At 34.5% G+C, this 27,295-nt stretch overlaps 1 protein-coding gene and 1 pseudogene across 1 annotated transcript; both read left to right on the top strand.

Moving 5' to 3' along the window:
• The first annotated feature begins 730 nt into the window (after window positions 1–730).
• On the top strand, window positions 731–5,325 carry LOC139897837 (formin-like protein 3). Its single transcript, XM_071880549.1, has 6 exons — window positions 731–1,208; window positions 1,312–1,978; window positions 2,111–2,708; window positions 2,794–2,996; window positions 3,688–3,923; window positions 4,268–5,325. The coding sequence occupies exons 1-6, from the start codon at window positions 1,068–1,070 to the stop codon at window positions 5,114–5,116; spliced, it is 2,694 nt and encodes an 897-aa protein (XP_071736650.1). The 5' UTR covers window positions 731–1,067; the 3' UTR covers window positions 5,117–5,325.
• An 11,104-nt stretch (window positions 5,326–16,429) lies between these two features.
• Window positions 16,430–27,295, top strand: part of LOC139901444 (disease resistance protein RUN1-like) — a 44,023-nt pseudogene continuing 33,157 nt past the window's right edge.

Raw genomic sequence — 27,295 nt, 5'->3', positions numbered from 1 at the left:
CACCCTATTATTTATCAGTTTACTAGCACGCTCATCAAGCACCTCACCCCCACCCAGCAACACGCCAACACGCCCCTTCAGAGATAAAGATGGTCTTAGAAACACATGTAATACGTTGTCGTTTTACCCCCGAAAGTGGCAATAGTCCAAAAACAAGGGTGGACACCTACTTTGGCCTGGCCCCATTACGCGTTTGTGGAATTTCATTTTTAGACAAAGCGCGTCCTCATGACTCAAAAAGACGATCAATCTCAAAAGTCCATTTTTCTAGTAGATTACGATTATTATCCTTCAACTTTGCTCACTTTACATATTTAAACTCCTTTCATCCTTGTTATTTTTTGTAGAGTATTTCTCCGTATGTTTTTTCTTAAACTATATGGTTAAATAAATAATAAGACCACTTGTATCAATATCAGTGGAAAGAAACGCACGTTTCTTGCCTAGTCATCACAAAGAAACACTAACTTTTCAAGTTTGGAACGTGAACAAATTTATTTATTTTTTTTCGGTTTTTTCACATTTTCAATTAATAAGCCTTTATTTATTTATAGTATATACGTTATTTTTAAATAAAAAAACAAAATCTTTAAGGTTTTCATTTAAATGACAAAATATGGCAATCCAGCAATACTCCAGGGGAAGTAATTGTAATTCAAAACTTCCACTTTACAAATCAAAAAACAAAAACTTTGTTAATTCTGACTGACCGCCTTGCGGTAGTAAAATTTTCAAGATCCAAAAAAGACTTCTTCAATCTTTCTGTGCTTTCTCACCGGATATATTTGGTCAAACTACATCAACCCTAGCAACCCCATGATTATTTCTTCATCTGCCTAATTCAAATATTTCAATTATTTTGAGGTTTTGGGCTTTACTATTAAAAACTAAAAAAGTCACAATCAGAAGCTTTCTTGACATTTTCTTGATTCTTGATCAAGTCCATCACTTTGGCCCTCAAAAAAATTAGATCTTTTTGTGTATTTGTGTTTAATATTTGGAGTTATGGTTTCGTGAGATGAACATAGTTATTCTTACACCCATCAGGTTTTCAAATTCAATAAAAAATGGGCATTCAAATGGTTTCATTTCTAGCAATTATAGTTTTAGCTTCCCCTTTATTAGCAGTTTCAAGAACCAACAACAATCCCCTGTATCCGCCTGTTGATAATTTGATCAATTTGGAGGATATAATGGATAAAGAAACGGTAATACATATTTTTTTGTTTAATATTATGATGTTAAATTGATCTTGTCTTACTTAAAATATACATATAGTGATTTAGATCTGATAAAGTTAGCTGCTTGCAGGCTGCAATAGTATGGACTAATTGCGGAACAGAATTGACACATTTAATGGAAGCTTTTCAAGATCTTGAATTTAGTAGCAATCAAGAAACCCATTTAGAACAGGACAAAAGATTAAATTCATTAGCTTTAGATGATCTTCATATCAAGAAAACCATATTTGATTGCTTAAATGTTAAAAGTATCAATTTCCCTGAATCGGGTCAAGAAAACCCCCCTAGAAAATGGTATATGGAGTATTTACACTATTTTTCCCTCGACCCGAATCAATCTCATAGAACCCGTAGGCTAGCCGAAACAAATGCACCTGCACCTGCACCTAGTCCTGGCTTTAGTCCTAGCCCTAGCCCTAGTCCTGGTCCTAGTCCTAGTGCGGCTCCAAGTTTTATGGTGCCACCGAGTGCACCATTTTTTCCTGTATTGCCTCGTGATCCTGGTTCGGGTGAGGCTACAGAAGCACCTATTGGTTCGAGTGCAAATCAACAGTCGAATAATGGAAATAATGATACACATAAGAAGATTATTATTGCTGTTGTTACTACTGCAACCACAACGTTTTTTCTTGCTGCGTTGATCTTTTGTTGTTATACTCGAACATGTGGTAAACGTCGGGGGCAAAATGATGAAAGGCCTCTTCTTAGCTTGAGTATGAGCGATTATTCTATAAATGGTATGTATATACTCTATATATCATGATTTGTGAATTATATTTATCTGTTGTATGTTCATGTTTATTGAACAAGAGTAATAAGGAACGTACTTTATTTGTTTATTGTTGTATTGAGTTAGTAGTATGTTTCAGGTGGGTCGTATAAACCGTCATACAATTTAAGTAACTCGATGCACAAAGTTGGGAGTATGGGAAATGAAGCACTATACGCTAACTCAAATATACACAATATGGATTCAAGCATTCCATTAGGTATTCCCTTACAACTTCCACCAGGAAGGGTAGAATCGTCATTACGCCCTCCTCCAGGAAGGGTAGAATCGTCCAAACGCTTGCCCGTAAACACAGCTCCACCTCCCCCTGTACCGCCTCCTGCACCTAAACCTCCTACCGCCCGTCCACCGCCCCCTCCACCGCCAAGTAGTGGTCCCCGCCCGCCACCGCCACCAAGCGGCGGTCCACGCCCGCCTCCGCCACCTAGTGGCGGTCCCCGCCCGCCGCCACCACCAAGTGGTGGACCACGACCGCCTCTGTTACCAAGTGGTGGTCCACCTCCTCCTCGGCCACCAGGTGCAAACCTAAGACCGCCACGCCCATTTGCAGCGGGACCCAGTAATTCAAATGGTGATGAAGCTTCAAAAGCTAAACTGAAACCGTTCTTCTGGGATAAGGTTATGGCTAACCCTGATCAATCGATGGTTTGGCATCAGATTAAATCGGGATCTTTTCAGTAAGTATATACTTTTTTTTTAGCTTTATAATTTTTACGCAGCTGTGGAAAGATTCTTTAATATGAAATGTTTGTTAATTAACAGGTTCAGTGAAGAAATGATTGAAACTTTATTTGGGTATAATAACGCAGCAGCCGATAAAAGCAATGATCACAGTAGGAAAAATTCTCAAGATCCAACTTTTCAGTATGTTCAAATTATCGATCCAAAAAAGGCGCAAAATTTGTCTATTCTTCTAAAAGCACTGAATGTCACAACTGAAGAAATATGTGATGCATTAAAAGAAGGTAACTCTTTCTAATAAGTTCTGCTTTTATTTTTAGTTCTACAGGATGTATATAAATAGTTGAATATTAGAGGTGGCTGCTTTGACCCATTAATCTGTTAAATCTTACTACTATTTTTCAAGAATTAGTTCAATGCTAAATTACATAATTTGTGCAGTCATATTTGACAGATTTGTTTTTATAATAAATGTGGTATCTATGGACAAAAATTGTGCAGTCAAAATGTCATTTCTAGCCTAAGAGATTTTAGGCAGTATTGTAAAACTCCCCGATTAATGCCGATTACTCCTTTTTAGGAACCAGACAATCTGATTTTCCAAAATCTGAGTAATTAGTTGGTCACTTGGTCAACATCGGTCAGTGGGTCAAAGTCGGATTAAGTCAGTCAAAGCTAATATCGATTAACATTTTAATATGAGTTTAAGTTAATATTTTAGAGTTCTTGAACAAATGAAGATTATGTTTATGTTTCTAGACAGTTATATTTACGTTTATGTTAATGTTTATGGATTTCTTTTATATTTACACATAAAAATTTGAACTTTTGTATAAATGTACAAAAAGTTCAATCCGATTACTCTCATAAAAGTCCCGAACAAGTACTCCCCGATTTTTGAAACCTTGATTTTAGGTATATTTGTGATGTCATTTGAGACGTAGATTAAGTTCTAATTTGTATAAATTGTGTTAGGAAATGAGCTGCCTGCAGAACTTGTTCAAACATTGATAAAAATGGCACCGACTACTGATGAAGAACAGAAGCTTCGAATGTACAACGGGGACATTTCTCATTTAGGAACCGCAGAACGGTTCTTAAAAACGTTGATTGAAATACCGTTCGCATTCAAAAGACTAGAATCGTTGCTCTTTATGTGCACGTTTCAAGAGGAAGAATCGATGATCAAAGAGTCCTTTGCAACTTTAGAGGTAAATCGTTGGACTAATAAATACTCCATCCGTCTAACTTTAATAGTCCAGTTTTCCTTTTTGAATTTTCCCATTAATAGTCCACTTCCATAATCCAAAAATAATTGGGTAAAGTTCTATTATACCATTACTTTGCGCATGCAAAACAAAAAGGTATGTAAAAAATAGGGGTAAAACTGTAAAGTTAAAAGAAGTTACCATGTGATAATGGCCTCTCTTAAACTTAAACTGTGTGATTTTATGTGAACTATTAAACTAAATTGAGACGGAGGGAGTATAATTTTGGGATAAGAGATTTGACTGTTTTTTGCTAATATTTTTGGTATTTATTAAATACTCTGCAGTCTGCGTGTGTCGAACTTAAAAAAAGCCGATTGTTCCTGAAACTTTTGGAAGCCGTTTTGAAAACTGGGAATCGTATGAACGATGGGACTTTTCGTGGCAGTGCACAAGCGTTTAAACTTGATACACTCTTGAAACTATCAGACGTTAAAGGAATCGACGGAAAAACGACACTTTTGCACTTTGTGGTTCAAGAGATTATTCGGTCAGAAGGTGTAAAAGCTGTCAGAACAACCCGGGAATCAAAAAGTTTCAAAACCGACGATCTTCTCAAAGAAACTTCTTCTACTTCCGAAGAAACCGAGGAACGTTACCGCGTACTCGGGCTGCAAGTAGTGTCGGGTTTGAGTAGTGAGCTCGAAAACGTGAAGAAAGCGGCTATAATTGATGCTGATGGGCTGACCAGCTTGGTTTCAAGATTGGGCCGGGCCTTAGTAAAAGCTCGCGAATTTATGAATTCGGATTTGAAGAAGGTTGAAGCAAACGGTGAAGGGTTTAATAATGTTTTAGTGAATTTTGTAACGAACGCTGATAAGGAGATTATGTGGATGATTGAAGAAGAGAAGAGAATTATGACGTTGATTAAGAGCACGGCGGATTATTTTCATGGAAATTCGGGTAAAGATGAAGGGCTGAGATTATTCGTGATTGTTCGCGATTTCTTGATAATTTTAGATAAAGTATGTAAAGAAGTTAAAAGTGATCCTGTAAGAACACCAAGAACACATAAAAACGACGATGTGCAGGTTCAAAGTAAAAATGAACAGTCAGCGTTTGCTGAACAACGTCAGCGGCTGTTTCCGGCAATTGTAGGACGGCGAATGGACAGTTCTAGTTCTGATGAAGATTAGCTCGTAGGGTTTTCTGTTATATATAAGATAAAAGATAGATTGATTATTTTTATTTTTTATGTTTTTAATCTACTTGATGGATGGATGGATGTTTAATGGTGATGGTGGCATTGCAGGGTGTAGGTGTTAATGTTGTATATGAAATGATTAATACTAATTGTATCTCACCAAAAATGTAATTCTATGTGCATTGATCTGATTACCAAATACATGAACATGAGAGATTGTATCTATACATGCATATATACATACCGTTGATCATGTATTAAATTGTAAGGGGCAAAAGGGCTTTTATGAGATTTCCCTACTATCACTAACGAGAGTTAGTGCTGAATATTACCTTCATATACTCTGTAATTACGTTTCAAACGTTCAAAGTATTTAATTACTTTCCTTCTTTTAGTTGTTTCTCCATTCAAGGTATCTGGTAAACTTTATAAAATTGTCAAATGTCAAAATATTCCACCCTACATCCATCATATATAAACATTGTAACAGTTATTTATGATTAGCACCAACTTAACGATGATGATAAAGACGATTACGATAATTACAAACAAAATGTGGTGAAGATGACGCAACTATAAGCACCACCGTTTCCATATTCTTAATCCTTAAGAACTAGCGTCAGTGTCACAAACCCACAACCTTCAAGTAACCATGAGTCGCCCCAAACAACTTCACCGTTGATGCAGTTGTTATAGAATTCGAACTACACGTAGTTATCTACTAAAAAACGACTGGATTTATCCGCCAATTAGTGTTCACTATATTCTTACATTGGATTTATACGAGTTGAGGAGCCTCGCTTTGCGGCTGGGAAAGTTTTCTAAATTCAATTGTCAAAAAGAAGAGAAAAAATAGAAGGAAAATATATAAATTGAAATGTGTAAAAACCCCAAGGTTAGAAAAAAGTTGATGATGTCAGTATGACGTCAAGTGACACTGTTCACGCTAAATTCAATTGTGAAAAAGAAGAGAAAAATAGAAGAAAATAATAATAATTTGATATATGTTATAAAATATCTAGATTGTGTTATAAAATATCTAGATTGGATGTTAATTTTATTATTATTATATTTCTTGCATAGTAATATTTTATACTATAAATAGACATGTATGGTAACCATTTAAGGTGCACCATTTCTCTTGAAATATCAATATCAATATTTCTTCTCTCATTCTTCTCTCTTTTTCTCTCTTTGTTCTTATAACCATTAAAGGTAGTTATAAGCCTACTGAATTATAACACGTTATCAGTACGAAAAGCTTAGTGTAATTAAAAGATATCTCAAACGATCACGAATCACTAATCAAGGTATGAAATTATTAATAATTTTCAGACTCGAATATATCAAATTTTGGACTACTAATATTTATATTTATGTTATTTAAGTTATATATGGTCGGTTATACCACCTGAATTATATTTCTGTAATCTAACTTTTACTAACTTCACTAACATTTATATTTATGTTATTTAAGTTATATATGGTCGGTTATACCACCTGAATTATATTTTCTGTAATCTAACTCTTATTAACTTCACTAACATTTATATTTATGTTAATAAGACCTCATGATTGTACGCAACACGTCATTTGACAACACGGTACTTTATGTACGCAACACGTCATTTGACAACACGGTACCATGGGTCGAGATTAATTCCGATCAATACGAATACGACGGGGTCTTTATATGTTATCTAACATTTATGATTACTTATGCAATTAATCATTATTTATTTCATGCATACTAATGTTTATTCTTAAATTTATAATTTTAAAAGTTAAAATAAAAAAATAGTTTGTATTTTTATTAAAAGTAAATCTTAAAAGTTAAAATAAGAAAAAGTAGTTTGTACTTTTATTAAAAGTAAATCTTAAAAGTTAAAATACAAAAAGTAGTTTGTATTTTTATTAAAAGTAAATCTTAAAAGTTAAAATAAGAAAAAGTAGTTTGTATTTTTATTAAAAGTATATCTTAAAAGTTAAAGTAAGAAAAAAAAGGGATGGTAAAATGGAATAGTTTTTTGTCAAAAATGAAGTATTGAAAATGAAGTGGTCTCCTTCTATAACTAAAAAAAAAATATATGCTTTTATCAAATGAATTTTTTTGTGGCCGACAATTTCAAACACGAGTCCGTGTTTAGTTTATCAAGAATATCTCTTGCTTTGGTGAAAGGTCACGATCACGATATCAGGTGTTGTGAAAGAATTAAAAAATTGGTCAAGTGGCCTTTTAAAAACTAGAAAAAAAATTTAAACAAAAAGTTTTTTTTATATATTTATAATTTACGGGTAACGTAAAAAAAAGGAAGTTTTTTTTAAAAAAAAAAAAAAACAAAGAAAGTGTTTAAATGAGTTTTACAGAAAGGGGGAAAACAAAGTAAAAAAAAAAACTTTTTTCCAAACAAAGGTAAATGAAAGTAGGACTTAATACAAGAAAAAAGTAAACATCTCCTAGACGTGATAAAATCTATCAATGATAAGTATTAGACTTGATGAGCTAAATGTGACAAAAATGTTTCAACATGTCTTATGTTAATTTTCTAAAATAAGTTATTATTATTCCGAGTTTAACACATATACATATGTTAATTAAAAACAACCTTTTTGTTCTTATGTAGTGTTGGGTTGCAATTTTGGTTGTATGCCATAATTCCATCCAGTAGAGTGACAATAGAAAACTTTTGATGATAATCAATAAAAAACTTTTTTCCAAACTTGTCAAATGTTTTGTTAAAAACGTGACCGTTGAAAAAAGGAGGTTGAATAATAAAACTTAAAAAACAAATTATTTTTTTAAGAGTGTGCATCAAAATGGCCCGTTTAATAATGGGGAGTAAAAATATAGTCAAATTGTTTCAACGAACAAGGGTTCAATTGGATGTCTCTTAAAAAAAAATCCGCGGGTACGGGTGATGGATCCAATGGATCCGCATTCACGACCCGCGGGTGTTATCCCTAATTGTGACAAGTACAAATCAACTAAAAGTCTAAAAAATAAATGCTCTTATAGGGACCAAATGTTCACAATAATTGCCTAAGCTAGATATGAAACAAATAGTTCATAAAAAAAAAAAAAAAGGTCGTTGTGCGTTTTCGGGATGATAGCCGAAATACACTTACAAAAGTAGGTCAGCCGTCAATTCTTTATGGCCATATCAACGTAGATCAATAAAATCATTTATGGTTTTGATAAAAGATTAATTAAAAATTAATTGTTTTTTGGTCTTGGATTCTCGGTAACAAAAGCAAAGGTTGTTTTTGGTTGCCACAACAAACAAGACAGAGGTTGTTGACTTTTGTTGTTAAACATGGCACAAGTGAACAATAACAATAGATTATTGTTTTTGAAAAGAATAATGATGCGTTAATTTTATTGTATAAAATAAAATTAAAGAAAATGGTTTTCATTGATGACTATGAACAACGCAAACAAAGTGTTTGTGGTATTTGGTGATTAAAAAAAAAGTGCATCTAAAGCTTCTACTGAAAATAATATGCATCTAAAGCTTCTACTGAAAATTAATGTGCAAGGTACAACGTATAACTATATGGTCAAATTCATTTGAGCCTTCGGAGTCACAAGTATATGATGTATATATATATTACTCAATTAACAAAATAGTAAATCTAAATTAATTCATATGAATAGTAAAACGAAATTAATTAATTTACTATTCACATAAAAAAGCGCATATGATAAAAAGCGCATCGCATATGATAAGCGCATATGATAAAAAGCGAATATGATGAAAAGCACAACGCATATGATGAAAATCGCATATGATTAAAAGCGCATATGGTGAAAAACACAGCGCATATGATTAAAAGCGTATATGGTGAAAAGGATATATGATAAAAAAAAAAAACACATATGGTGATTTATAAAAAAAAAAAAAACACATATGGTGATTAATGGAAAGCACATATGGTGATTAATGAAAAGTATATTGTGAAAAAGAATCACAAATGTTTCTTGAAAGAATTCAAGGTAAGATATATGAACCAATTCATCCATCATGTGAACCATTTTGATATTTCATGGTTCTAATAGACGCATCTAGCGGATGGTCTCATATTTGTATGTTATCAAGCCGTAATATGGCATTTGCAAAGTTTCTTGCACAAATTATTAAATTGAGAACACATTATTCTGATTACACCATTAAAAGGATAAGACTTGATAATGCTGGTGAGTTAATATCTCAAGCATTTAATGATCATTATATATCTACAGGGATTGTTGTTGAACATCCAGTTGCTCATGTGCATACACAAAATTGGTTTAGCTGAATCAATAGATAAACGCTTACAGCTAATAACTAGACAATTGATAATGAGTACAAATCTCTCAATATTTATATGTGGACATGTAAATTTACATGCTGCGACATTAATTCGCATTATACCATGTGGAAGTCGTAAATATTTTCACTTAATACTTGATTTTGGCCAAGAGCCAAATATTTTCTACATTAAAACATTGGTTGTGCAGTGTATGTTCCAATTGTATCACCACAACACAATAAAATGGTTCTTCAAAGAAAGATGATAATATATTTTGGATATAAAACATCTTCAATCATAAGATATATTGAACCCATGATGGGTGATGTTTTTACAGCACGTTTTGCTGATTGTCATTTTAATAAAACATTGTTCCCTAGATTAGGGGGAGAAATAAAAATAAAAAATAAAATGATGCTTCATGATGTGAACATCAATTAAGGTATATTGAACTCGCACAAAAGAATGTGAAACGAAAGTTCAAAAATAATGCATATGCAAGAACTTGCAAATTAATTACTTTATGCATTTACAGATATAAAAAAGTGACTAAATCATATATACCAGCGATAAATGCTCCAGCTCGAACTGAAATTCCAAAAGCTGGCAATAATGTCACTGTTGAGTCTTTGCCACGCATCAAACGTGGAAGATCAATTGGTTCCGAAGATAAAAATCCTCGAAAAAGAAAATCAGCTGATAATGAGGTAAGAGAAAGTGTTCAAGAAGAACCACAAATCAATATTCCTTCTGTAGAGGATATTGATAAATGTAAATACTAAAATTGCGATAAATTATGCAATATTATGGAACCGAAATGAAACTAAAATCTCTATGAGATATTTTCATATAATGTTACAATGACATCATGAATAAAGATGATGATCTGGAACTAAAATCTGTCATTGAATATACAAAATGGACATGATTGAGCTCAATGGAAAGGAGCAATAAGAGCTGAATTAGAATCGCTCGATAAAAGAAAAGTTTTCGGATCAATCGTTATCACTTTTAAAGATGTGAAACGTATGGGATACAAATGAATTTTTATCCGAAAAGAAATGTGCAAATGAAGTTACAAGGCAAAACTAGACTTGTAACTCAATATTTCCCACAAAGACCAGAAATGAATTAGGAGGAAAAATTATCCTCCTGTAATGGATACAATTACTTATTAGATACTTAATCAACCTGGTAGTTATTTAAATGCATCTCATGAATGTTGTTACTACTTATCTGTATGGATCACTTAATAGTGATATATATGAATATACCTAAAGGGTTAAGGTATCATAAGCATCTAATGTAAAACCCAAGGGAATATATTCCATTAAATCACAAAGATTTCTAAGTGGGTTTATACAAACGGGACGTATGTGGTATAACCGATTAAATGACTACTTGATAAAAAAAAAGGGTATAAATATAAACTTATTTTGCACGTATGTTTTATAAAAACAATGTTCGGATATGAGATCGTAGTTGTTTATGTCAATGTTCTTAACATCATATGAACAAATAAAGAGATCTATGAAATCATTCAACTTCTAAAGAATTATTTTGAAATGAAAGATCTTGAAAAAACCAAGTATTACCTTGGATTGCAAATTGAGCATATGCCTAATGGTTTACTTGTACATCAAACAACTTATACCGAAAAGATTTTAAAACATTTTTTTTTAAAGACAAACTCATTGTTGTTAGATCACTCAATATTGACACTGATCTATTTCATCCCTGCGAAGATCATGAAAATTTTAACAGATCGGAAGTTCTATATTTTAGTGCAATTGAGGTTCTTATGTATCTTATAGATTATACAAGATCTGACATTTCTTTTGCAGTTAATTTGTTGACAAGGTTCAGCTCAGCCCCTACCAAAAGACATTGGAATGGGATCAAACAAATAGTTTGATACCTTCGGGAAACTACTGATTTATAATTATTTTATTCTAACAACTCGAAACAAGATTTGTTTGGTTATACAGATGCAGATTATTTATCCGATCTACATAAAGCTAAATCTCAAACTGGATATGTATTCCTAAATGGAGGCACCGCAATATCATGACGTTCTCAAAACAAACACTTGTTGCAACATCATCAAATCATGCCGAAGTGATTGCATTACATGAAGCTACTCGGGAATGATTTTAGTTAAGATCAATGATACAAATCATTATTGATTCTTGTGGACTAGAACGCTATAAAAGCGTAACAACTATCTATGAAGATAATACAGCTTACATAATACAAATGAAAGAAGAGTATCAAAAATGACAGAACAAAACATAAATGCTGACGAGGCGCTAAAGCTATAAACGGTCTTAACGGTCATAAGTTTTATGGAAAATAATGGTATATTGGTAAGGCTCAGAAAAAGACTGAAAGGGAATAGGAACTGAAACAACGGTTTGAACAAACCATGAAGGAGACTGTAGACAAATCACGAGGGCCAAACTTGTACATAAAAGATTTAGATGATACAGTTTCAGATGAAAACCTCAGATTTTTCTCATATACTCAAGATATCGTAAAAGACAACCAGATTAAAATGAGATACGTTCAATCAACAACTCTGCTGATCTTTATACCAAAGCACTGCTAACTGCTATTTTCAGAACACACGTTCATAATATTGGCATGAGGCATGTTCAGAAGATGTAACAACTCAGGCGTTGCCTACTTGAGGGGGAGTCAACTTTATGCTGCACTCTTTTTCCCTTAGCTAAAGTTTTATCCCAATGAATTTTCTTTAGCAAGGTTTTTAACGAGGCAGTACTAGTTATTCTCTAATAAAATTGTCATCCAAGGGGGAGTGTTATAAAATATCTAGATTGTGTTATAAAATATCTAGATTGGATGTTAATTTTATTATTATTATATTTCTTGCATAGTAATATTTTATACTATAAATAGACATGTATGGTAACCATTTAAGGTGCACCATTTCTCTTGAAATATCAATATCAATATTTCTTCTCTCATTCTTCTCTCTTTTTCTCTCTTTGTTCTTATAACCATTAAAGGTAGTTATAAGCCTACTGAATTATAACAATATATGTGTAAAAACCCCAAGGTTAAAAAAAAGTTGATGATGTCAACACGACGTCACCTGACATGATCACAATTTTTGGTTGTTAGTAAAGGTATGAATGCTAAATTCGATTGTTAAAAATAAAAAAAAATAAAAAAATAGAAGGAAAAGAAATAAATTGAAATGTGTAAAAAGGTTAAAATTAAAAATAAAAAAGTTGAGTATATCAGCATGACGTCAGTTGACACTCTTCATACCTTTTTTTTGGTTGTTTTCTACTTTTTTCTTTGGTTGTTAGTAAATGTTGAATATGTAAGACCATTTGTAACGATTGTGGCGTTTCTTGCTTTTTGCACTTTTTTGATGAGTTGGTCATGTTTCTTTTTTGGGTGGAGTAGTGGTGGTGTCTCTTTTTGGTGTTAGTTAGGAGTATTGTGATGATGTGTGTGACGCCCCGTACAAAATCAACGTGTGCGGATCATCAACAACAGGATCATTACACGGTTACAACACTATATGCTGTTTAAAAACAAGTTTTGCATTCATGAAAAGACAACGTTTTTACCAACGTCAATTGTTTTACAAAGGGTAACGTCTTTACCAACGTCAAATGTTTTACAAAAGATAACATCTTTACTAACGTCAAATGTTTTACAAAAGATAATGTGCTTCCACGAATAGAAAGCATTAACATAAGTACGTGACACAAAGGTCATTACAAAACCGTTGTTCAAATGTAACATGAGTTGTGAATGCAAAGTAAAAGTTCCATGATTGAGACATCTCTAAACAATGCAGCAGAAGTATAACACAGCGAGTCTGTAACAGCAAGTCTATAACACCAAGGCTATAACAGCAAGTCTAACAGCGGAAGCAACAACGTCTAAGCACCTGAGAAATACATGCTTAAAAATGTCAACACGAATGTTGGTGAGCTATAGTTTGATTGTAATCAGTAATGTAATGTAGACCACGAGATTTCAGTGCTTCAAATCAGCATTTCAAATCAGTATTTCAAATCAGTATGATAAAGTATATGCTTACCCGTGGGCACCCGGTAACCAACTTAACGTAAAATAAATATCACCCACTAAAAGTACACCTGGCGAGTGCGTATGTTCTCGAAGTATTAAACACCCGTTAAATGCTAGCTCGACTAGCCCGAGTGGGGGTGTCAAACCCTATGAATCCATATCTAAGATTCGCGTCTACCTGTTCAAAAACCAATAGTTAAACGTTACCGTGCTAAGGGGAAAGTTTATGCCGTTATATAACCCACACATATATAAAGTTTAAGTACTCATGTCAAGTAAGTAAAACATAAAAAGTGCATGTACTCTCAGTCCCAAAAATAGTAAAGTAGAAAGGGAGCTATAACTCACAGTGAATGTGCGGTAAAATCGATACGAAAATGTAAGCAAGTAGTAAGTCGGTCCAAACAAGTAAGTTGGTCGATCCAAAAGGTGCTCAACCTAAGTCAATAGTTACTAAGTCAGTAAATTGTCCCCAAAAGTTTAAAAGTGAATAAATTAAGCCTTAACTATCATCATCGTCATCATGATTCGTAAAAGATAAAGTAATTCTTCAACAAGAATATAGATCGAAACAAAGGGCTGACTTCGGACAGCTGCTACGACCTCTATACAAACTGAAAAGATGCGTGGTCAGTGGCCAAGGCTCCGTATGTGAGTCCTCTTACTGCTGTCAAATTTTCAGATCCTAACTGGATGTCGTTTGACTGTGGCGACGGTTCAAGCGCGAGTAGGTAATAAATTTCAGCACGTCGTTACAAAGCCGTAGTGATTTTCGGAAGGCTATAAATCCTAATCTGTATATCAGATTTAGGCGAGTCTTAAACGAAAAGTTATCTTTTCGAACCGAACTATCTGAAAATCAACTTTCTAGAAGTCCCAGGAGTCTGAGCAGACCCTCAAAAACAGTAAACAAGTACTCCGGTGGGTTTCCTTGGTGCTTGATGCTCATCACGGTTCTCATCCTTGATGCGTATAAGCCTCAAGTGTACAACTCTTGATGTTTTAGCATCACTTTGACTAAGTTTAAACCATCAACACACAATGTCAAGACTAAGAAGAAATACAACTCACTTAAGAGTTGTAGAAGGATGATGAACCAAGGTTACATCATGTTTTAGTCTTAACACAAATACAAGTTCTATTCAAGATTAAAGCTACAAACTTTGACTCAAATCAAGCAAGACCTTAAGTCACATAACTTAGATCAAACAAAGTAATGAAACCCTAAGCTAGAAAGCTTGGATCCCTTAACAATAATTATGAGATTTTAAAGCTAGAAAGCTTGAATCTTTTATGTTCTTGAAGATCTTTAAAGCAAGAAGCTAATCTTCAAGTTTCATGAGGATCATAAACACAAGTTTTGATCTTTTAACAAAAACAAAGTAATTTTAAGATATAAAGCTTAGATCCATCAAAGTAATGAAGATCCAAAGCTAGAAAGCTTGAATCTTTTATGTTCTTGAAGATCTTTAAAGCAAGAAGCTATATCTTCAAGTTTCACGAAGATTATAAACACAAGTTTTGATCTTTTAACAAAAACAAAGAGATCATAAGCTAGAAAACTTAGATCCAACAAAGTAATGAAGATTCAAAGCTAGAAAGCTTGAATCTTTCATGTTCTTGAAGGATTCAAATCAAAGTTTGAATCTACAAAATATAGCAAGATCAAAAAGCTAAAAAACTTGATCTTATGATGATGATGATGTCGTGATTAAGAAGAGAAGAAGAAGAAGAAGAAGAAGAAGAAGAAGAAGAAGAAGAAGAAAACTTTAAGAACTTACAATTTTAGTGTGAGAAAGACTAGAGAGAAAATTAGAGAGCAAGTGTGTGTAAAATGAGAATGAGATCAAGTGTGAAATGAAGAACCAAGGTTGATATTTATAGTGGTGGTGGTACTAGCTAGGCCATAGGTTGGGAGGGGACAAGGGGGGACAACTTTTGCTTTTTGCATGGTGGTGGTCTAAAGGTGGTGCTTATTGTTGGGATCTCATGCAATATATGTAGTAATGGTTAACAAAAATGCTAGTATGTTGGCTCATCTAAATGGGTTTTTGTCTTACATTTTAATGGGTCATAATTCCATTAAAATTGGGCTAACTTAAAAGTCCAATAGCTAGAGTAGAGTGGGCTTAAGTCCATTAAGGTAAAGAGTCTATTAAGACTAACTAGTGTGCATTAGTAAATTACTAAGCGTAATTAAGCAACTAAATAGCCAAGTAATTGTCATTAGAAAATAACAATTAGTTTTACGTAGTCATAATATTCCAGTTACGACAAAAGTTTAACTTGTACAAAGTACATAGCTCGTTCTAAACGTCAAGTGACACTAACAGTCATAAAAGCATTCGAGGATCAAGTTAAGTGATTAAGTACTTAATAAGACGCTGTAAGGTATTAACGAAAGTAATTATCATGAAATAAGATCCTAGAGCATAAACTAGCTCAGTATGCACATATACGCAGATTCGTGAAAGTATAGAGCACAAAAATATAAGTCGAAAAAGTCGGGTCGTTACAATATATTAAAATATAATTGGGTTAAGTATTAAAAGAGGATAAAAATAATAATAAATTAATAAAAAAAATAAAAAATACAAGTGACACCCGTTTCTTTCCATGTTTCTTTCCCTCAAACGCCAAAGTGACGCCTTCAAGTAACACATCGTTACCGCCTAAAACGGCGTTTCTTTCGATACACCTCAGCAAGTAACGCCGTTACTTCCATCCGTTACAAACAGTCTAATAAGAAAATAAGAAAATTATGAAAATAATAAAAGTAATATTGTAATAAGATAAGGTCAAACAAATAGAAGCCGTTGTTCAAACACGCATATGAGTAATGGGCCACTTTCTTTTTGAAGTTTCTTTGCAATTTCACCCAACATCCTTTTATTCTCAAATACAATAGAATCGTCTAAACCTACTTCTCAATTTCTACTTAATAATGGTATCTTCTTCAACTTCAATAGTTCAAAAGAGCTTTAAGTATGATGTGTTTTTAAGGTTTAAAGGAGAAGATACACGTAAAACCTTTGAAGATCATCTTTATTCTGCTCTTAAGCGAAAAAGCATTCTGACATACAAGGACGATGAAGAGATCAAGCAACGGAGAAAGATAAGTGATGAGCTCATCAATTTCATACAAGACTAGAAATTCTACATAATCGTTTTCTCCAAGAATTATGCAGTCTTGGTGCTTGGATGAGCTTGTCAAGATTATGGAGTGCCAGAAGGCACATGACCAGACTGCATACCCTGTCTTCTATCATGTGGAACCCACCGAAGTCCGCAAACAAATAGGTACAGTTGGAGAAGCATTTGCCAAACATGTAAATGCACAAGCTGCTGGGAAATGGAGTGGGGCTCTGAAAGAAGCTGCTGATCTGTCTGGCTGGGAGTTAAATGCCAATTTTAATGGGTAATTAATTCACACATATATATTATGTACAATCGGGTAAACAAATGAGATTTTTCTGATTATTTTTACTCAACCCTCTTATCTCGTGACCAATTTGATCCTCTTGCTAGGTAATGATGTTTGAAACTTATTTTTTGGTTGTAAATCAATGTAAGTAGCTCTACTTTCCCCACTTTCAGCTATCCTTTTGGGGGGGAGGCAATTGCCAGCATTTGAAAGAAAGTGCGAATATTTCCATTTTTCTTTTTGAATTTATTTATTAGTCTCATACGAAGCAATGGGAGGACGCCAAATTACACATATACACACATATATATATATATATATATACACATATACACACACAGTGCCGGAAACATCATAGGTCGGGGGCAGATGCCCCCAGTCGATTTGTGTGTAAAAATTTTGGATTTTTAGATTTTGCCCCTAGTGGATTTATTTTTTTGCCCCAAAGTTTTCATATTTTGCCCAAAAACCTTCATATTTTGTCTCAAATCTTCATATTTTGCCCAAAAGCCTGCACATTTTGCCCAAAAATCACCATATTTTTGCCCCAAAATCTTAATATTTTGCTCAAATAAAGTTGCTACGTTTTTAAAAAAGCTTTCACCCTCGGGGAAAAAAAATTTCTGTTTCCGCCACACACACACATATATTATGTGTAGATCTGAATTAATTAATCATGTAGTGGTTTTGAGCAATTTAAATGGATAATTTACTCTCTTGCAACGTATAGGCACGAGGCTAAATTTATCAACGAAATTGTTGAAAAGATTTCACTAGAGTTACTTCCTTTTTGGACTAGCACAGATGATGGAAATTTAGTAGGCATGGAGTCTCGGGTCGAGGATGTTGTTTCAAGATTAGAAATTGGTATCGATGATGTTCGTGTTATAGGGATCAAGGGGATGGGAGGTAGTGGGAAGACAACTTTAGCCAGAGCTGTTTTTGATAAAATATCTCATACTTTTGAAGGTCAGAGCTTTGTTACCAATGTAAGGGAAGTTTCAAAAGCATCTTCGTATGGTTTGAGTTCTTTGCAAAAACAAATCCTTTCGGATGTGTTCAAAGATGAAGGCATCAAGGTAAACAATGTTTATGATGGGAAAAAACTGATGAAAAGAAGGATGCCTAGTATAAGGGTTCATGTTGTTTTAGATGATGTAGATCACATTAACCAGCTTGAAGAGTTTGCAGTTGAGCCTGAATCATTTAAGCCGGGAAGCAGAATTATCATTACAACAAGAGATGCGGAAGTGCTCAAAGTACGCGGAGTGAAGTTAATTACTCTTAATGTCAATATATTATCGAATAAGGAAGCAATATGCCTTTTTAGTAGGTATGCGTTTGAGGGAGAGATTCCAATTCAAGGTTATGAAGACCTATCGGAAAAAGTTGTACATTATGCTGATGGTCTTCCTCTAACGATCAAGGTTTTGGGTTCGTTTCTTCGTGGTAAAGATAATCATGAATGGATAGATGCGTTAAAAAGGTTAAAATCAATTCCGTTGAAAGAAACTATTGATAAACTGGAAATAAGCTATATAGGTTTAGAAGATGACTACAAAGAAATATTCCTAGATGTTGTGTGCTTACTTAAAGGTTGGCACAAAGAGGTCGCAATCGAAGCACTTGAAAGTCAAGGATTTAATGCTAGAATTGGGTTAAGAGTTCTTGAGCAAAAATCACTCATAAATACGGGTAATTGTAATCTCTTGAACATGCATGACCATATAGAAGAAATGGGCAAGAATATTGTTCGTAGTTTACACCCTTATGAGTTATGAGCCTTGGGGACATAGTCGATTGTGGATTAAAGAAGAAATTAAAGATATATTGTCCAATGACCAGGTAATTAAGAATCAAGTGTGTTACTAAGGTGAAGATAGCTAACTCATCTTCATTTGTTATGAAACAAATTTATTTTATAATCATCACTTTTTATATTACAGGGCACTAAAACAACAAGAGGCATCAATATAGACACAGAGGAGAAATTTGATCTCGAAAATCTAGTGAGAGGTTTTCGAAACATGAAGGGACTTAGGGCCTGTTTATTTATTTATGACTTAATGGGATGTGTTGAGCCATATGATTATTCGGTCAAATTTGAAGTTGTTTACTTACACCTTAATCATTAATATTGTCTACATAGAAGCTTGTTTCGGTCAGGCCAAAAACCACACTAGTATCCATATAGCACCTCATATTTCCACAACTACCCGCCCACTTTATTCTCTTTTTCTATCTTCTTTCTATCTTCTTCCCATCTTCTAGAATTATTATTATTATATGCATAATCAACAGATCATCAAACAACCTTCACTTAATACTCCGGTGACCACCGCCATGTTTCCGTTGACCGCCATGATTTCGTCGACCGTCACGGTTCCGGCGACCGCCACGGTTCCGGCGACCAACGCTTTTATGAACAAATCATCAATAATTATAGTATTGGAAGAACAACAAGAACGTTGTTATGTTGATATTTCTATATCTGTATTTTGTTTGAAATTATTATGTAAAAAATGAATTGTGAACTCTTGTATTCAATTTTAGAGGTAAAAATGATGGAGGAACATTCTGGATTTCATGTTTTTTCTTTTACAATTATTGTTGTTTAATTGCTTATGATCAGCGTTACTTGTATAATTATTATTACTTATTTATATTTACAGTAGGAGTATTATTTATGGAGTATTTTTTATGAGATAATAATAAAACAAGCAGGTGAAAGCTTTTTTATATACTAAAAAAATAACAATAAAAGTAAGGGGTAAAGTAGTCAATTTTGCCATTCAGACTTTTTATTCAGCATAAAAAGTAAACAACATTCATCATTTCACTGATTATTACATATAGTCGTCCATATATATACTGCCATCTATATTCATAATGGACTTAATGTGAAAAAAAGTAAACAGGCCCTTCGATTTCTTTACGTGGAGCATTAACTTGATTATAGTCAGCGTGATCGGAGCAGTTGGAAATTTGACAAATGTGGCCAATACTCTCCAAATAGTTTACAATATCTTAGTTGGGATTATTACCCCTTTGAATGCTTACCCTTTACATTTTCGGCAAATAATCTTGTTACACTGCAAATGATTGGAAGCAATACTTTACGACTTTGGGAAGAAGGAGAAAGAAAGGTAAGATCATGATTATTTAAATGCTATCTATACATCCTTACGTACACCTATATTCATATTATTATTGTTTTTTTCTAAAAATAGATGTCTTATCATAGGCTCTTAACAAACTCAGATATGTTAACCTCGGATTGTCAAAATTTGTGACCTTTGACTTTGAGCTCATTCCGAACCTTGAAAAATTAGCTCTTGCAGACTGTTATGATATGGTTGAGTTTTATATCCCCAATGGATTTCCAAAACTCAAGTACTTGAATCTCGCGTGCTCAACCTTGAGAGTCTTAAACCTTGGGCCGACCCCAGATCTTGAGACGTTAACCCTTAATTGTTGTTATAATTTGGTAGAGATTCACATTCCCTTCCAATGTCCAAAGCTCAAATCCATTCACCTTGAATCTTCAAAACTGAGGATCCTTAACCACGGGCAGACTTCCTATCTCGAGATACTAACTCTTACAAAATTTGATTCTTTTGAACTTCATTTGCCCGACCAATGTCCAAAGCTTAAATCCCTCAACCTCAAATCTTCAACGTTAAGGAACCTTACCCTTGGACAGGCTCCTTTCAAGGTAAATAACTCACTTCTTACTTTCATACGCCAAGGTACCTTTCAAGGTAAATAACTCACTTCTGAGCCCACGAGTCTCACGGAACTTTGATACGCTCCTTCTTATTCAAATACGGTACCATTGTTGGTCACTCAAAATTTCGGGACGAAATTTTCTTTAACAGGTGGGTAATGTAACGACCCGGCTTTTTCGACTAGCTTTTGTGCTTTCACGAAACTGCGTATTTGTGCGTACCGAGCTAGCTTATGCTCTGGGATCTTTAATCATGATAAATTACTTTCGTTAATATCTTACAACGTGCTATTAAGTGTGTAATCACTTAACTTGATTCCCGAATGCTTTTACGACCGTTGGTGTCACTTATCGTTTTAAACGAGATACATACTTGGTACACGTTAAACTTTTGTCGTAATTGGAATATTATGAATGCGTAAACTTGATTGTTATTTATTATAACAATTACTTGACTTAAGGGCTTATTTAATTAAGCTTAGTGTTTACTAATGATTGCTAGTTACCTTAATGGACTTAACACCTTAATGGACTTTTCATGTCCCGACTTGTCTTTGTGACACACGCTCTTCACGAATAATATTTCGAATATTATTTACGTTCATGATTAATTATTATTAATCATTTCTAATTAACTAGTGCAAGTAGTTAATTACTTGGGCTTTATTTATTTAATTGTTGCATACTTACATGGACTCATGTTAATGGACTTGGAAGCCCACCCTACACCACTTAATGGACTAGTAAGCCCACTTTTATTACTAGTGATTTATTAAGGAAAAGCAAGGTTAATTAACTTAAGTTGGAGACAAAAATGTTCAAGCATGCTAGCACCTCTTTCCCATGCATTTAACTTATACACATTCTTAGCAGACAACACTCTCCAACACTTGAAAGTGAGCACTTGACTTTCCTCTTTGGAGACCTCCAAACCGTCGGTTTTGAATGGGAGGGAGGGAGGGAGTTCATTTTTCAATTTTTTTTTGCTACTTATTCACTAGTCTTTACTTCATTTTACACACACACACACACACACATTTCTCTACTTTCTTACTCTAAGTTTTCTCTCTAGTGGTGAGTTCTTACAAGACTTTTTCCTCTTCTTTTTCTTGTTCCAAAACCGCCATCATCATCATCAATTTACTTGTTCTTTTTGTTGTTGTTGTTTACTTACTAGTTGTTAAGAATCAAACTTCTAGTTTATTCTTCATATTATCTTGTTTATACAAGAACATACAAGAGCCAAGGGGGATCAAGTTTATAGTTTGATTCCTCCATAAAACTTGTTAAAAAGAAAAGTTCATTAACTCGAAAACCTTGTTTTGTTGGTTGTGTTCATGTTTTGTTAACTTAAGGTTTACTTTCTTAAAGATCCAAGCCTTGGCTTGAATCTTCTTAAGTTAGAAACAAACATGAACTTGTTACTTGTAGATTTAATTTATTTCATTCTTTTGTATGTATATATATTTCGTGATGTATTATTCTTGGTCAAGTATTACTAGTTAATCTTGATCTCATTATTCTTGAAACTAAAGTTAAACTTTGTAAGTTCAAGAACATAGAAGTATAACTTTCTAGTTATAACTTCATACACTTATGTTGGATCTAAGTTTCTATAGCTTATGGTCTTCCAATTTTGTTGTAAACAAGAGCTTACAAGCTTATGTACAGTTTACAAGACAAAAATCTAAGTTTCATAACTTATGGTTTTATTAAAGTAAAGATCCAAGTTTTATAACTTAGGATCTAACTTAAGAACACTAGATCTAGACTTTCTAGTCTAGGATCTTTAAGATCTAGCTAAGATATAAGTTCTACAACTTAAGATCTTGTTTATTTATTTTACTTTCAAGTTTATAGCTTAATATTACTATTAGAACACATGTATGTGTCGGATCTAAGATCTTGATGTAACTTTGGTTCATCAACCTACTTATAACCCTTAAATGAGTTATGCTACTTATCTTAGACATACACTAGTGTTATGATGGTTAAACCTTGGTTAAGATGATGCAAACACATCAACGAGTTGTACACTTGAAGCTACAAGCATCAAGGATGAGAACCGTGATGAGCATCAAGCACCAAGAACCCACCGGAACACATTTCTTACTGTTTTTGGGAACTGATCATTAACCTGGGCTACTGGAAAAGTTAATTTCCAGATATCTGGGTTCGAGTAGATGACTTTTCGTTTAAGACTCGTCTTAATCCGATTTACGGTTTAGGAATTATAGCCTTCCGAAAGTCACTACACCCTTTTAACGTTGTGCTGAAATTTCCGACCTACTCGCACTTAAACCGTCGCCACGGTCAAACGAAGACGAGTTTGTAAGGATATTAGGACCCAAAACAACGCAAGTGATTCAACAAGATCACTCACCGATAGTAATTCTACAAGGTTACTAACCCACTTAATGAACGAAAGATTATAAATGCAAGAAATGTAAATCGACACAAGAGATAACGTGGTTATATGCAATCGTTGTGATTGCTTTTGTCCACGGACCAACTAGAGAATGTATTTGCTGAATATTTAGGGTGTGTTTACAATGAGTTACAAGAAGGTCTATTTATAGAATGGTTTAAGGAGTAAGCTAAAAAACAATTCCTTGAAGCTTCATGTGAGTTTCCTGACAGCTTCATGGAGGCTACATGTGAGTTTCCTGATAGCTTCGCGGAAGCTACATGTGAATTTCCTCACAACTTCGTGGAAGCTACATGTGAGTTTCCTAACAACTTCGTGGAAGCTTCGTGTGAGTTTCATGGAATCTTCCTTCTAATTGTTTAAAGTTCTCCACATCTCCAACAATCTCCCACTTGGAGACTTTGAACAAACCCAACCTTCGTCAACCCAAAATATCAACGATCTAACCAAGAACGTTAAACCACCATTATACCGCCAAACTCCATTTGGACACGCACACTCAACACATACTTCGGATGAGCAGACTATCGATACAAGGTCTTCAACACTACTTGTTAGAATTGAAACATTAACTCTGTGACGCCCCGTACAAAATCATCGTGTACGGTACATCAACAACAGGATCATTACAAGGTCAAACACTATATGCTGTTTGAAAACCAGTTTTGCATTCATGAACAGATAACGTTTTACAAAAGATGAATAGGAAACATTAACATGAGTACATGATACTAAGGTCATTACAAAGCTATTGTTTTGAAAATAACATAAGTTGGGAATGCAAAGTAAAAGTTTCGTGCTTGAGACATCTCTAAGTAATGCAGCGGAAGTCTAACACAGCAAGTCTGTAACAGCAAGTCTATACACCGAGACTAGAACAGCAAGGCTAACAGCAGAAGCAACAACGTCTAAACACCTGAGAAATACATGCTTAAAAAGTCAACACGAATGTTGGTGAGCTATAGTTTGTTTGTATTCAGTAATGTAATGTAATGTAGGCCACGAGATTTCAGTGCTTCAAACAAGCGTTTCAAATCAGTAATTCAAATCAGTATGATAAAGTATATGTATAACCGTAGGCACTCGGTAACTAACTGTAACACCCTAGGCAAATCCCACATCGCCCACGAACATGAGTGATCATGGGATTATAAGGTAATACTCACGCTTAAATGACACAACGCGTTTTGGGATCACAGGCTGAGTAGAAGTGCGAGTACATTGTGGTTAAGCGTGCTCGGGCGAGAGCACTACCAGGATGGGTGACCTCCTGGGAAAGTGCTTCTCGTGTGTGGTCGCCAAGAAAAAGCCGTGCGCCTGCGGGCAAAGCGGACAATATTGTGGTCATGTTAAGCTGGGGTGTTACAGAATGGTATCAGAGCCACTCATGTGCCTTTGGGGGTGGTGGGGCAAACCTCATCGAGGACGATGAGTCCCTAAGGGGGGGTGAATGTAACACCCTAGGCAAATCCCACATCGCCCACGAACATGAGTGATCATGGGATTATAAGGTAATACTCACACTTAAATGACACAACGCGTTTTAGGATCACATGATGAGTAGAAGTGCGAGTACGTTGTGGTTAAGCGTGCTCGGGCGAGAGCACTACCAGGATGGGTGACCTCCTGGGAAAGTGCTTCTCGTGTGTGGTCGCCAAGAAAAAGCCGTGCGCCTGCGGGCAAAGCGGACAATATTGTGGTCATGTTAAGCTGGGGTGTTACACTAACTTAACGTTTATACCCCCTGAAAGTACACTTGGAAAGTGCGTATGTCTACGAAGTATTAAACACTCGTTAAATGCTAGCGCGACTAGCCCGAGTGGGGATGTCAAACTCTATGGATCCATATCTAAGATTCGCGTTCATGGTTCAAAAACCAATGATTAAACGTTACCGAGCTAAAGGGAATGTTTATGTCGTTGTATAACCCACACATATATAAGTTTAAGTACTAGTGCCTAGTATGTAAAACATAAAATCCACATGTATTCTCAGTTCCCAAAATAAGTTAAAGTAAAAAGGGAATGCTATAACTCACAGTGATAAAAGCGGTAAAGTCGGTAATGAAAGTACGCAAGTAGTAAGTCGGTCCGAAAGGTCGTCAACCTAAATCAAGGGTTACTAGGTCAGTAGGTTGTTTTTATAAATTCTAATAGTGCATAAAATAAGTTTAAGTGTCATCATCATCATCATTCATCATCATAAAAGCTAAGTAAGTTCGACAAGAATAGGGATCGAAACAATAGGCTGACTTCGGTCAGCTGCTGCGACCTCTACGTAAATAAAAAAGATGCATAGTCAGTGGCTATGGCTCTGTATGTGAGTCCCCAAACCGCTGACCAATTTTCAGAACCTAACTCGTCTTCGTTTGACCGTGGCGACGGTTTAAGTGCGAGTAGGTCAGAAATTTCAGCACAACGTTAATAGGGTGTAGTGACTCTCGGAGGGCCATAAATCCTAAACCGTAACTCGGATTAAGACGAGGCTTAAATGGAAAATCATCTACTCGAACCGAAATAACTGAAAATAAACTTTCCAGTAGCCCAGGTGGTTTGATCAAATACGAAAATCAGTGGACAAGTGCTCCGGTGAGGTTCTTGGTGCTTGATGCTCATCACGGTTCTCATCCTTGATGCTTGTAGCTTCAAGTGTACAACTCGTTGATGGTTTAGCATCATTTTTGACCAAGATTCTACCATCAATACACAATATGTTAAGACCAAGTGGTAACACAACTCATTTAAGAGTCTTAGATGGATGATGAACCAAGGTTACATCATATCCTTAGTCTTAACACAATTACAAGTCCTATTTACAAACAAAGTTACAAACTTTACATCAATCAAACAAGTATGAACATGATCCACGTCAAAAGAGGTTATGGAACCCTAAGCTAGAGAGCTTGGATCCCTTTCACACAATTTATAAGGTCACAAAGCTAGAAAGCTTGAACCTTTAGTGTTTTTGAAGATCTTGAAGCATAAAGCTTGGATCTTTAAGATATATGAAGATAACAAACAAAAGTTTGAATCTTTATCACAAAATAACAAGATTAAAGTAAAAGAAAGATGAATCTACAAAGTTGGTGAAGATTCAAAGCTAGAAAGCTTGAGTCTTCCATGTTCTTGAAAGATTCATGCTTGAATCAACAAGATATAAGCAAGATCAAAGCTAAAAGGAACTTTGATCTCCATAATATGATGATGATGGCCACGAAAATGAAAGGAAAAGAAGAAGAAAAAGAAGACTTACAAGCAATGCTAGAAAGGGAAGAAAGAAAGAACAAGTGTGTGTGAAAACCAAATGAGCAAGTGATTTGAATGAGAGGTAAATGGCTAGTATTTATAAGCAAGGAATTTGACAAGGATTGATGACATGGACAAGGGCTAGTATTTATAAGCAAGGAATTTGACAAGGATTGATGACATGGACAAGGGCTAGTATTTATAAGCAAGGAATTTGACAAGGATTAATGACATGGACAAGGGCTAATTAATTGGGTCACTAGCTAGAGTAGGGTGGGCTTGAGCCCAACAAGGTAGAAAGTCCAACAAGACTAACTATTGTGCATAATTAAATTACTACGCGTAATTAAGCATCCAAAAACCCAGGTAATTATTATTATAAAATAATAATTGATATTTCACAGTCATAATATTCCGATTATGACAAAAGTTAAACGTGCGCGCAAGTTCGCGGTTTATTCGAAACGTCAAATAACACTAACGGTTATAAAGGCTTCCAATGATCAAGTTATGTATCCTACGTACTCTAAGGCACGTTTTAACATATAAATGGAAGTAAACCACGTAAATCAAGTTTCCAGAGTATAAAGTAACACAGTACGCACAAATACGCAGTTTCGCAAAAACACAAGGCACAAAAGCAAGTCGAAAAAGCCGGGTCGTTACATTACCCACCTGTTAATGGAAATTTCGTCCCGAAATTTGAGGAGTGACAAAAAAAAATGGTACCGTATTTAAATAAGAAGTAGCGTATCAAAGTTCCGAAAGATTCGTGGGCTAAAAAATGAGCTATTTACCTTGAAAGGTACTCTGGCGTATAAAAGTAAGAATAGGTATATGCTATTAATTAAGTCTCTTAGGAGATCAATAAATTGATTTCGTTTATGGTTAACAAGAGTATGTTGTCTGAATATATCCACAAAAGAAAAGATGATGTTTTTAGCCTTACATGCATCTTTAGTAAGCTGGATGCATGAAATACATCA

The sequence above is a fragment of the Rutidosis leptorrhynchoides genome, chromosome 3, assembly GCF_046630445.1.
Source record: "Rutidosis leptorrhynchoides isolate AG116_Rl617_1_P2 chromosome 3, CSIRO_AGI_Rlap_v1, whole genome shotgun sequence".
NCBI classification, from domain to species: domain Eukaryota; kingdom Viridiplantae; phylum Streptophyta; class Magnoliopsida; order Asterales; family Asteraceae; genus Rutidosis; species Rutidosis leptorrhynchoides.
Note: the sequence above shows the minus strand (reverse complement) of the source record. Positions and strands in the feature narration are given on the sequence as shown.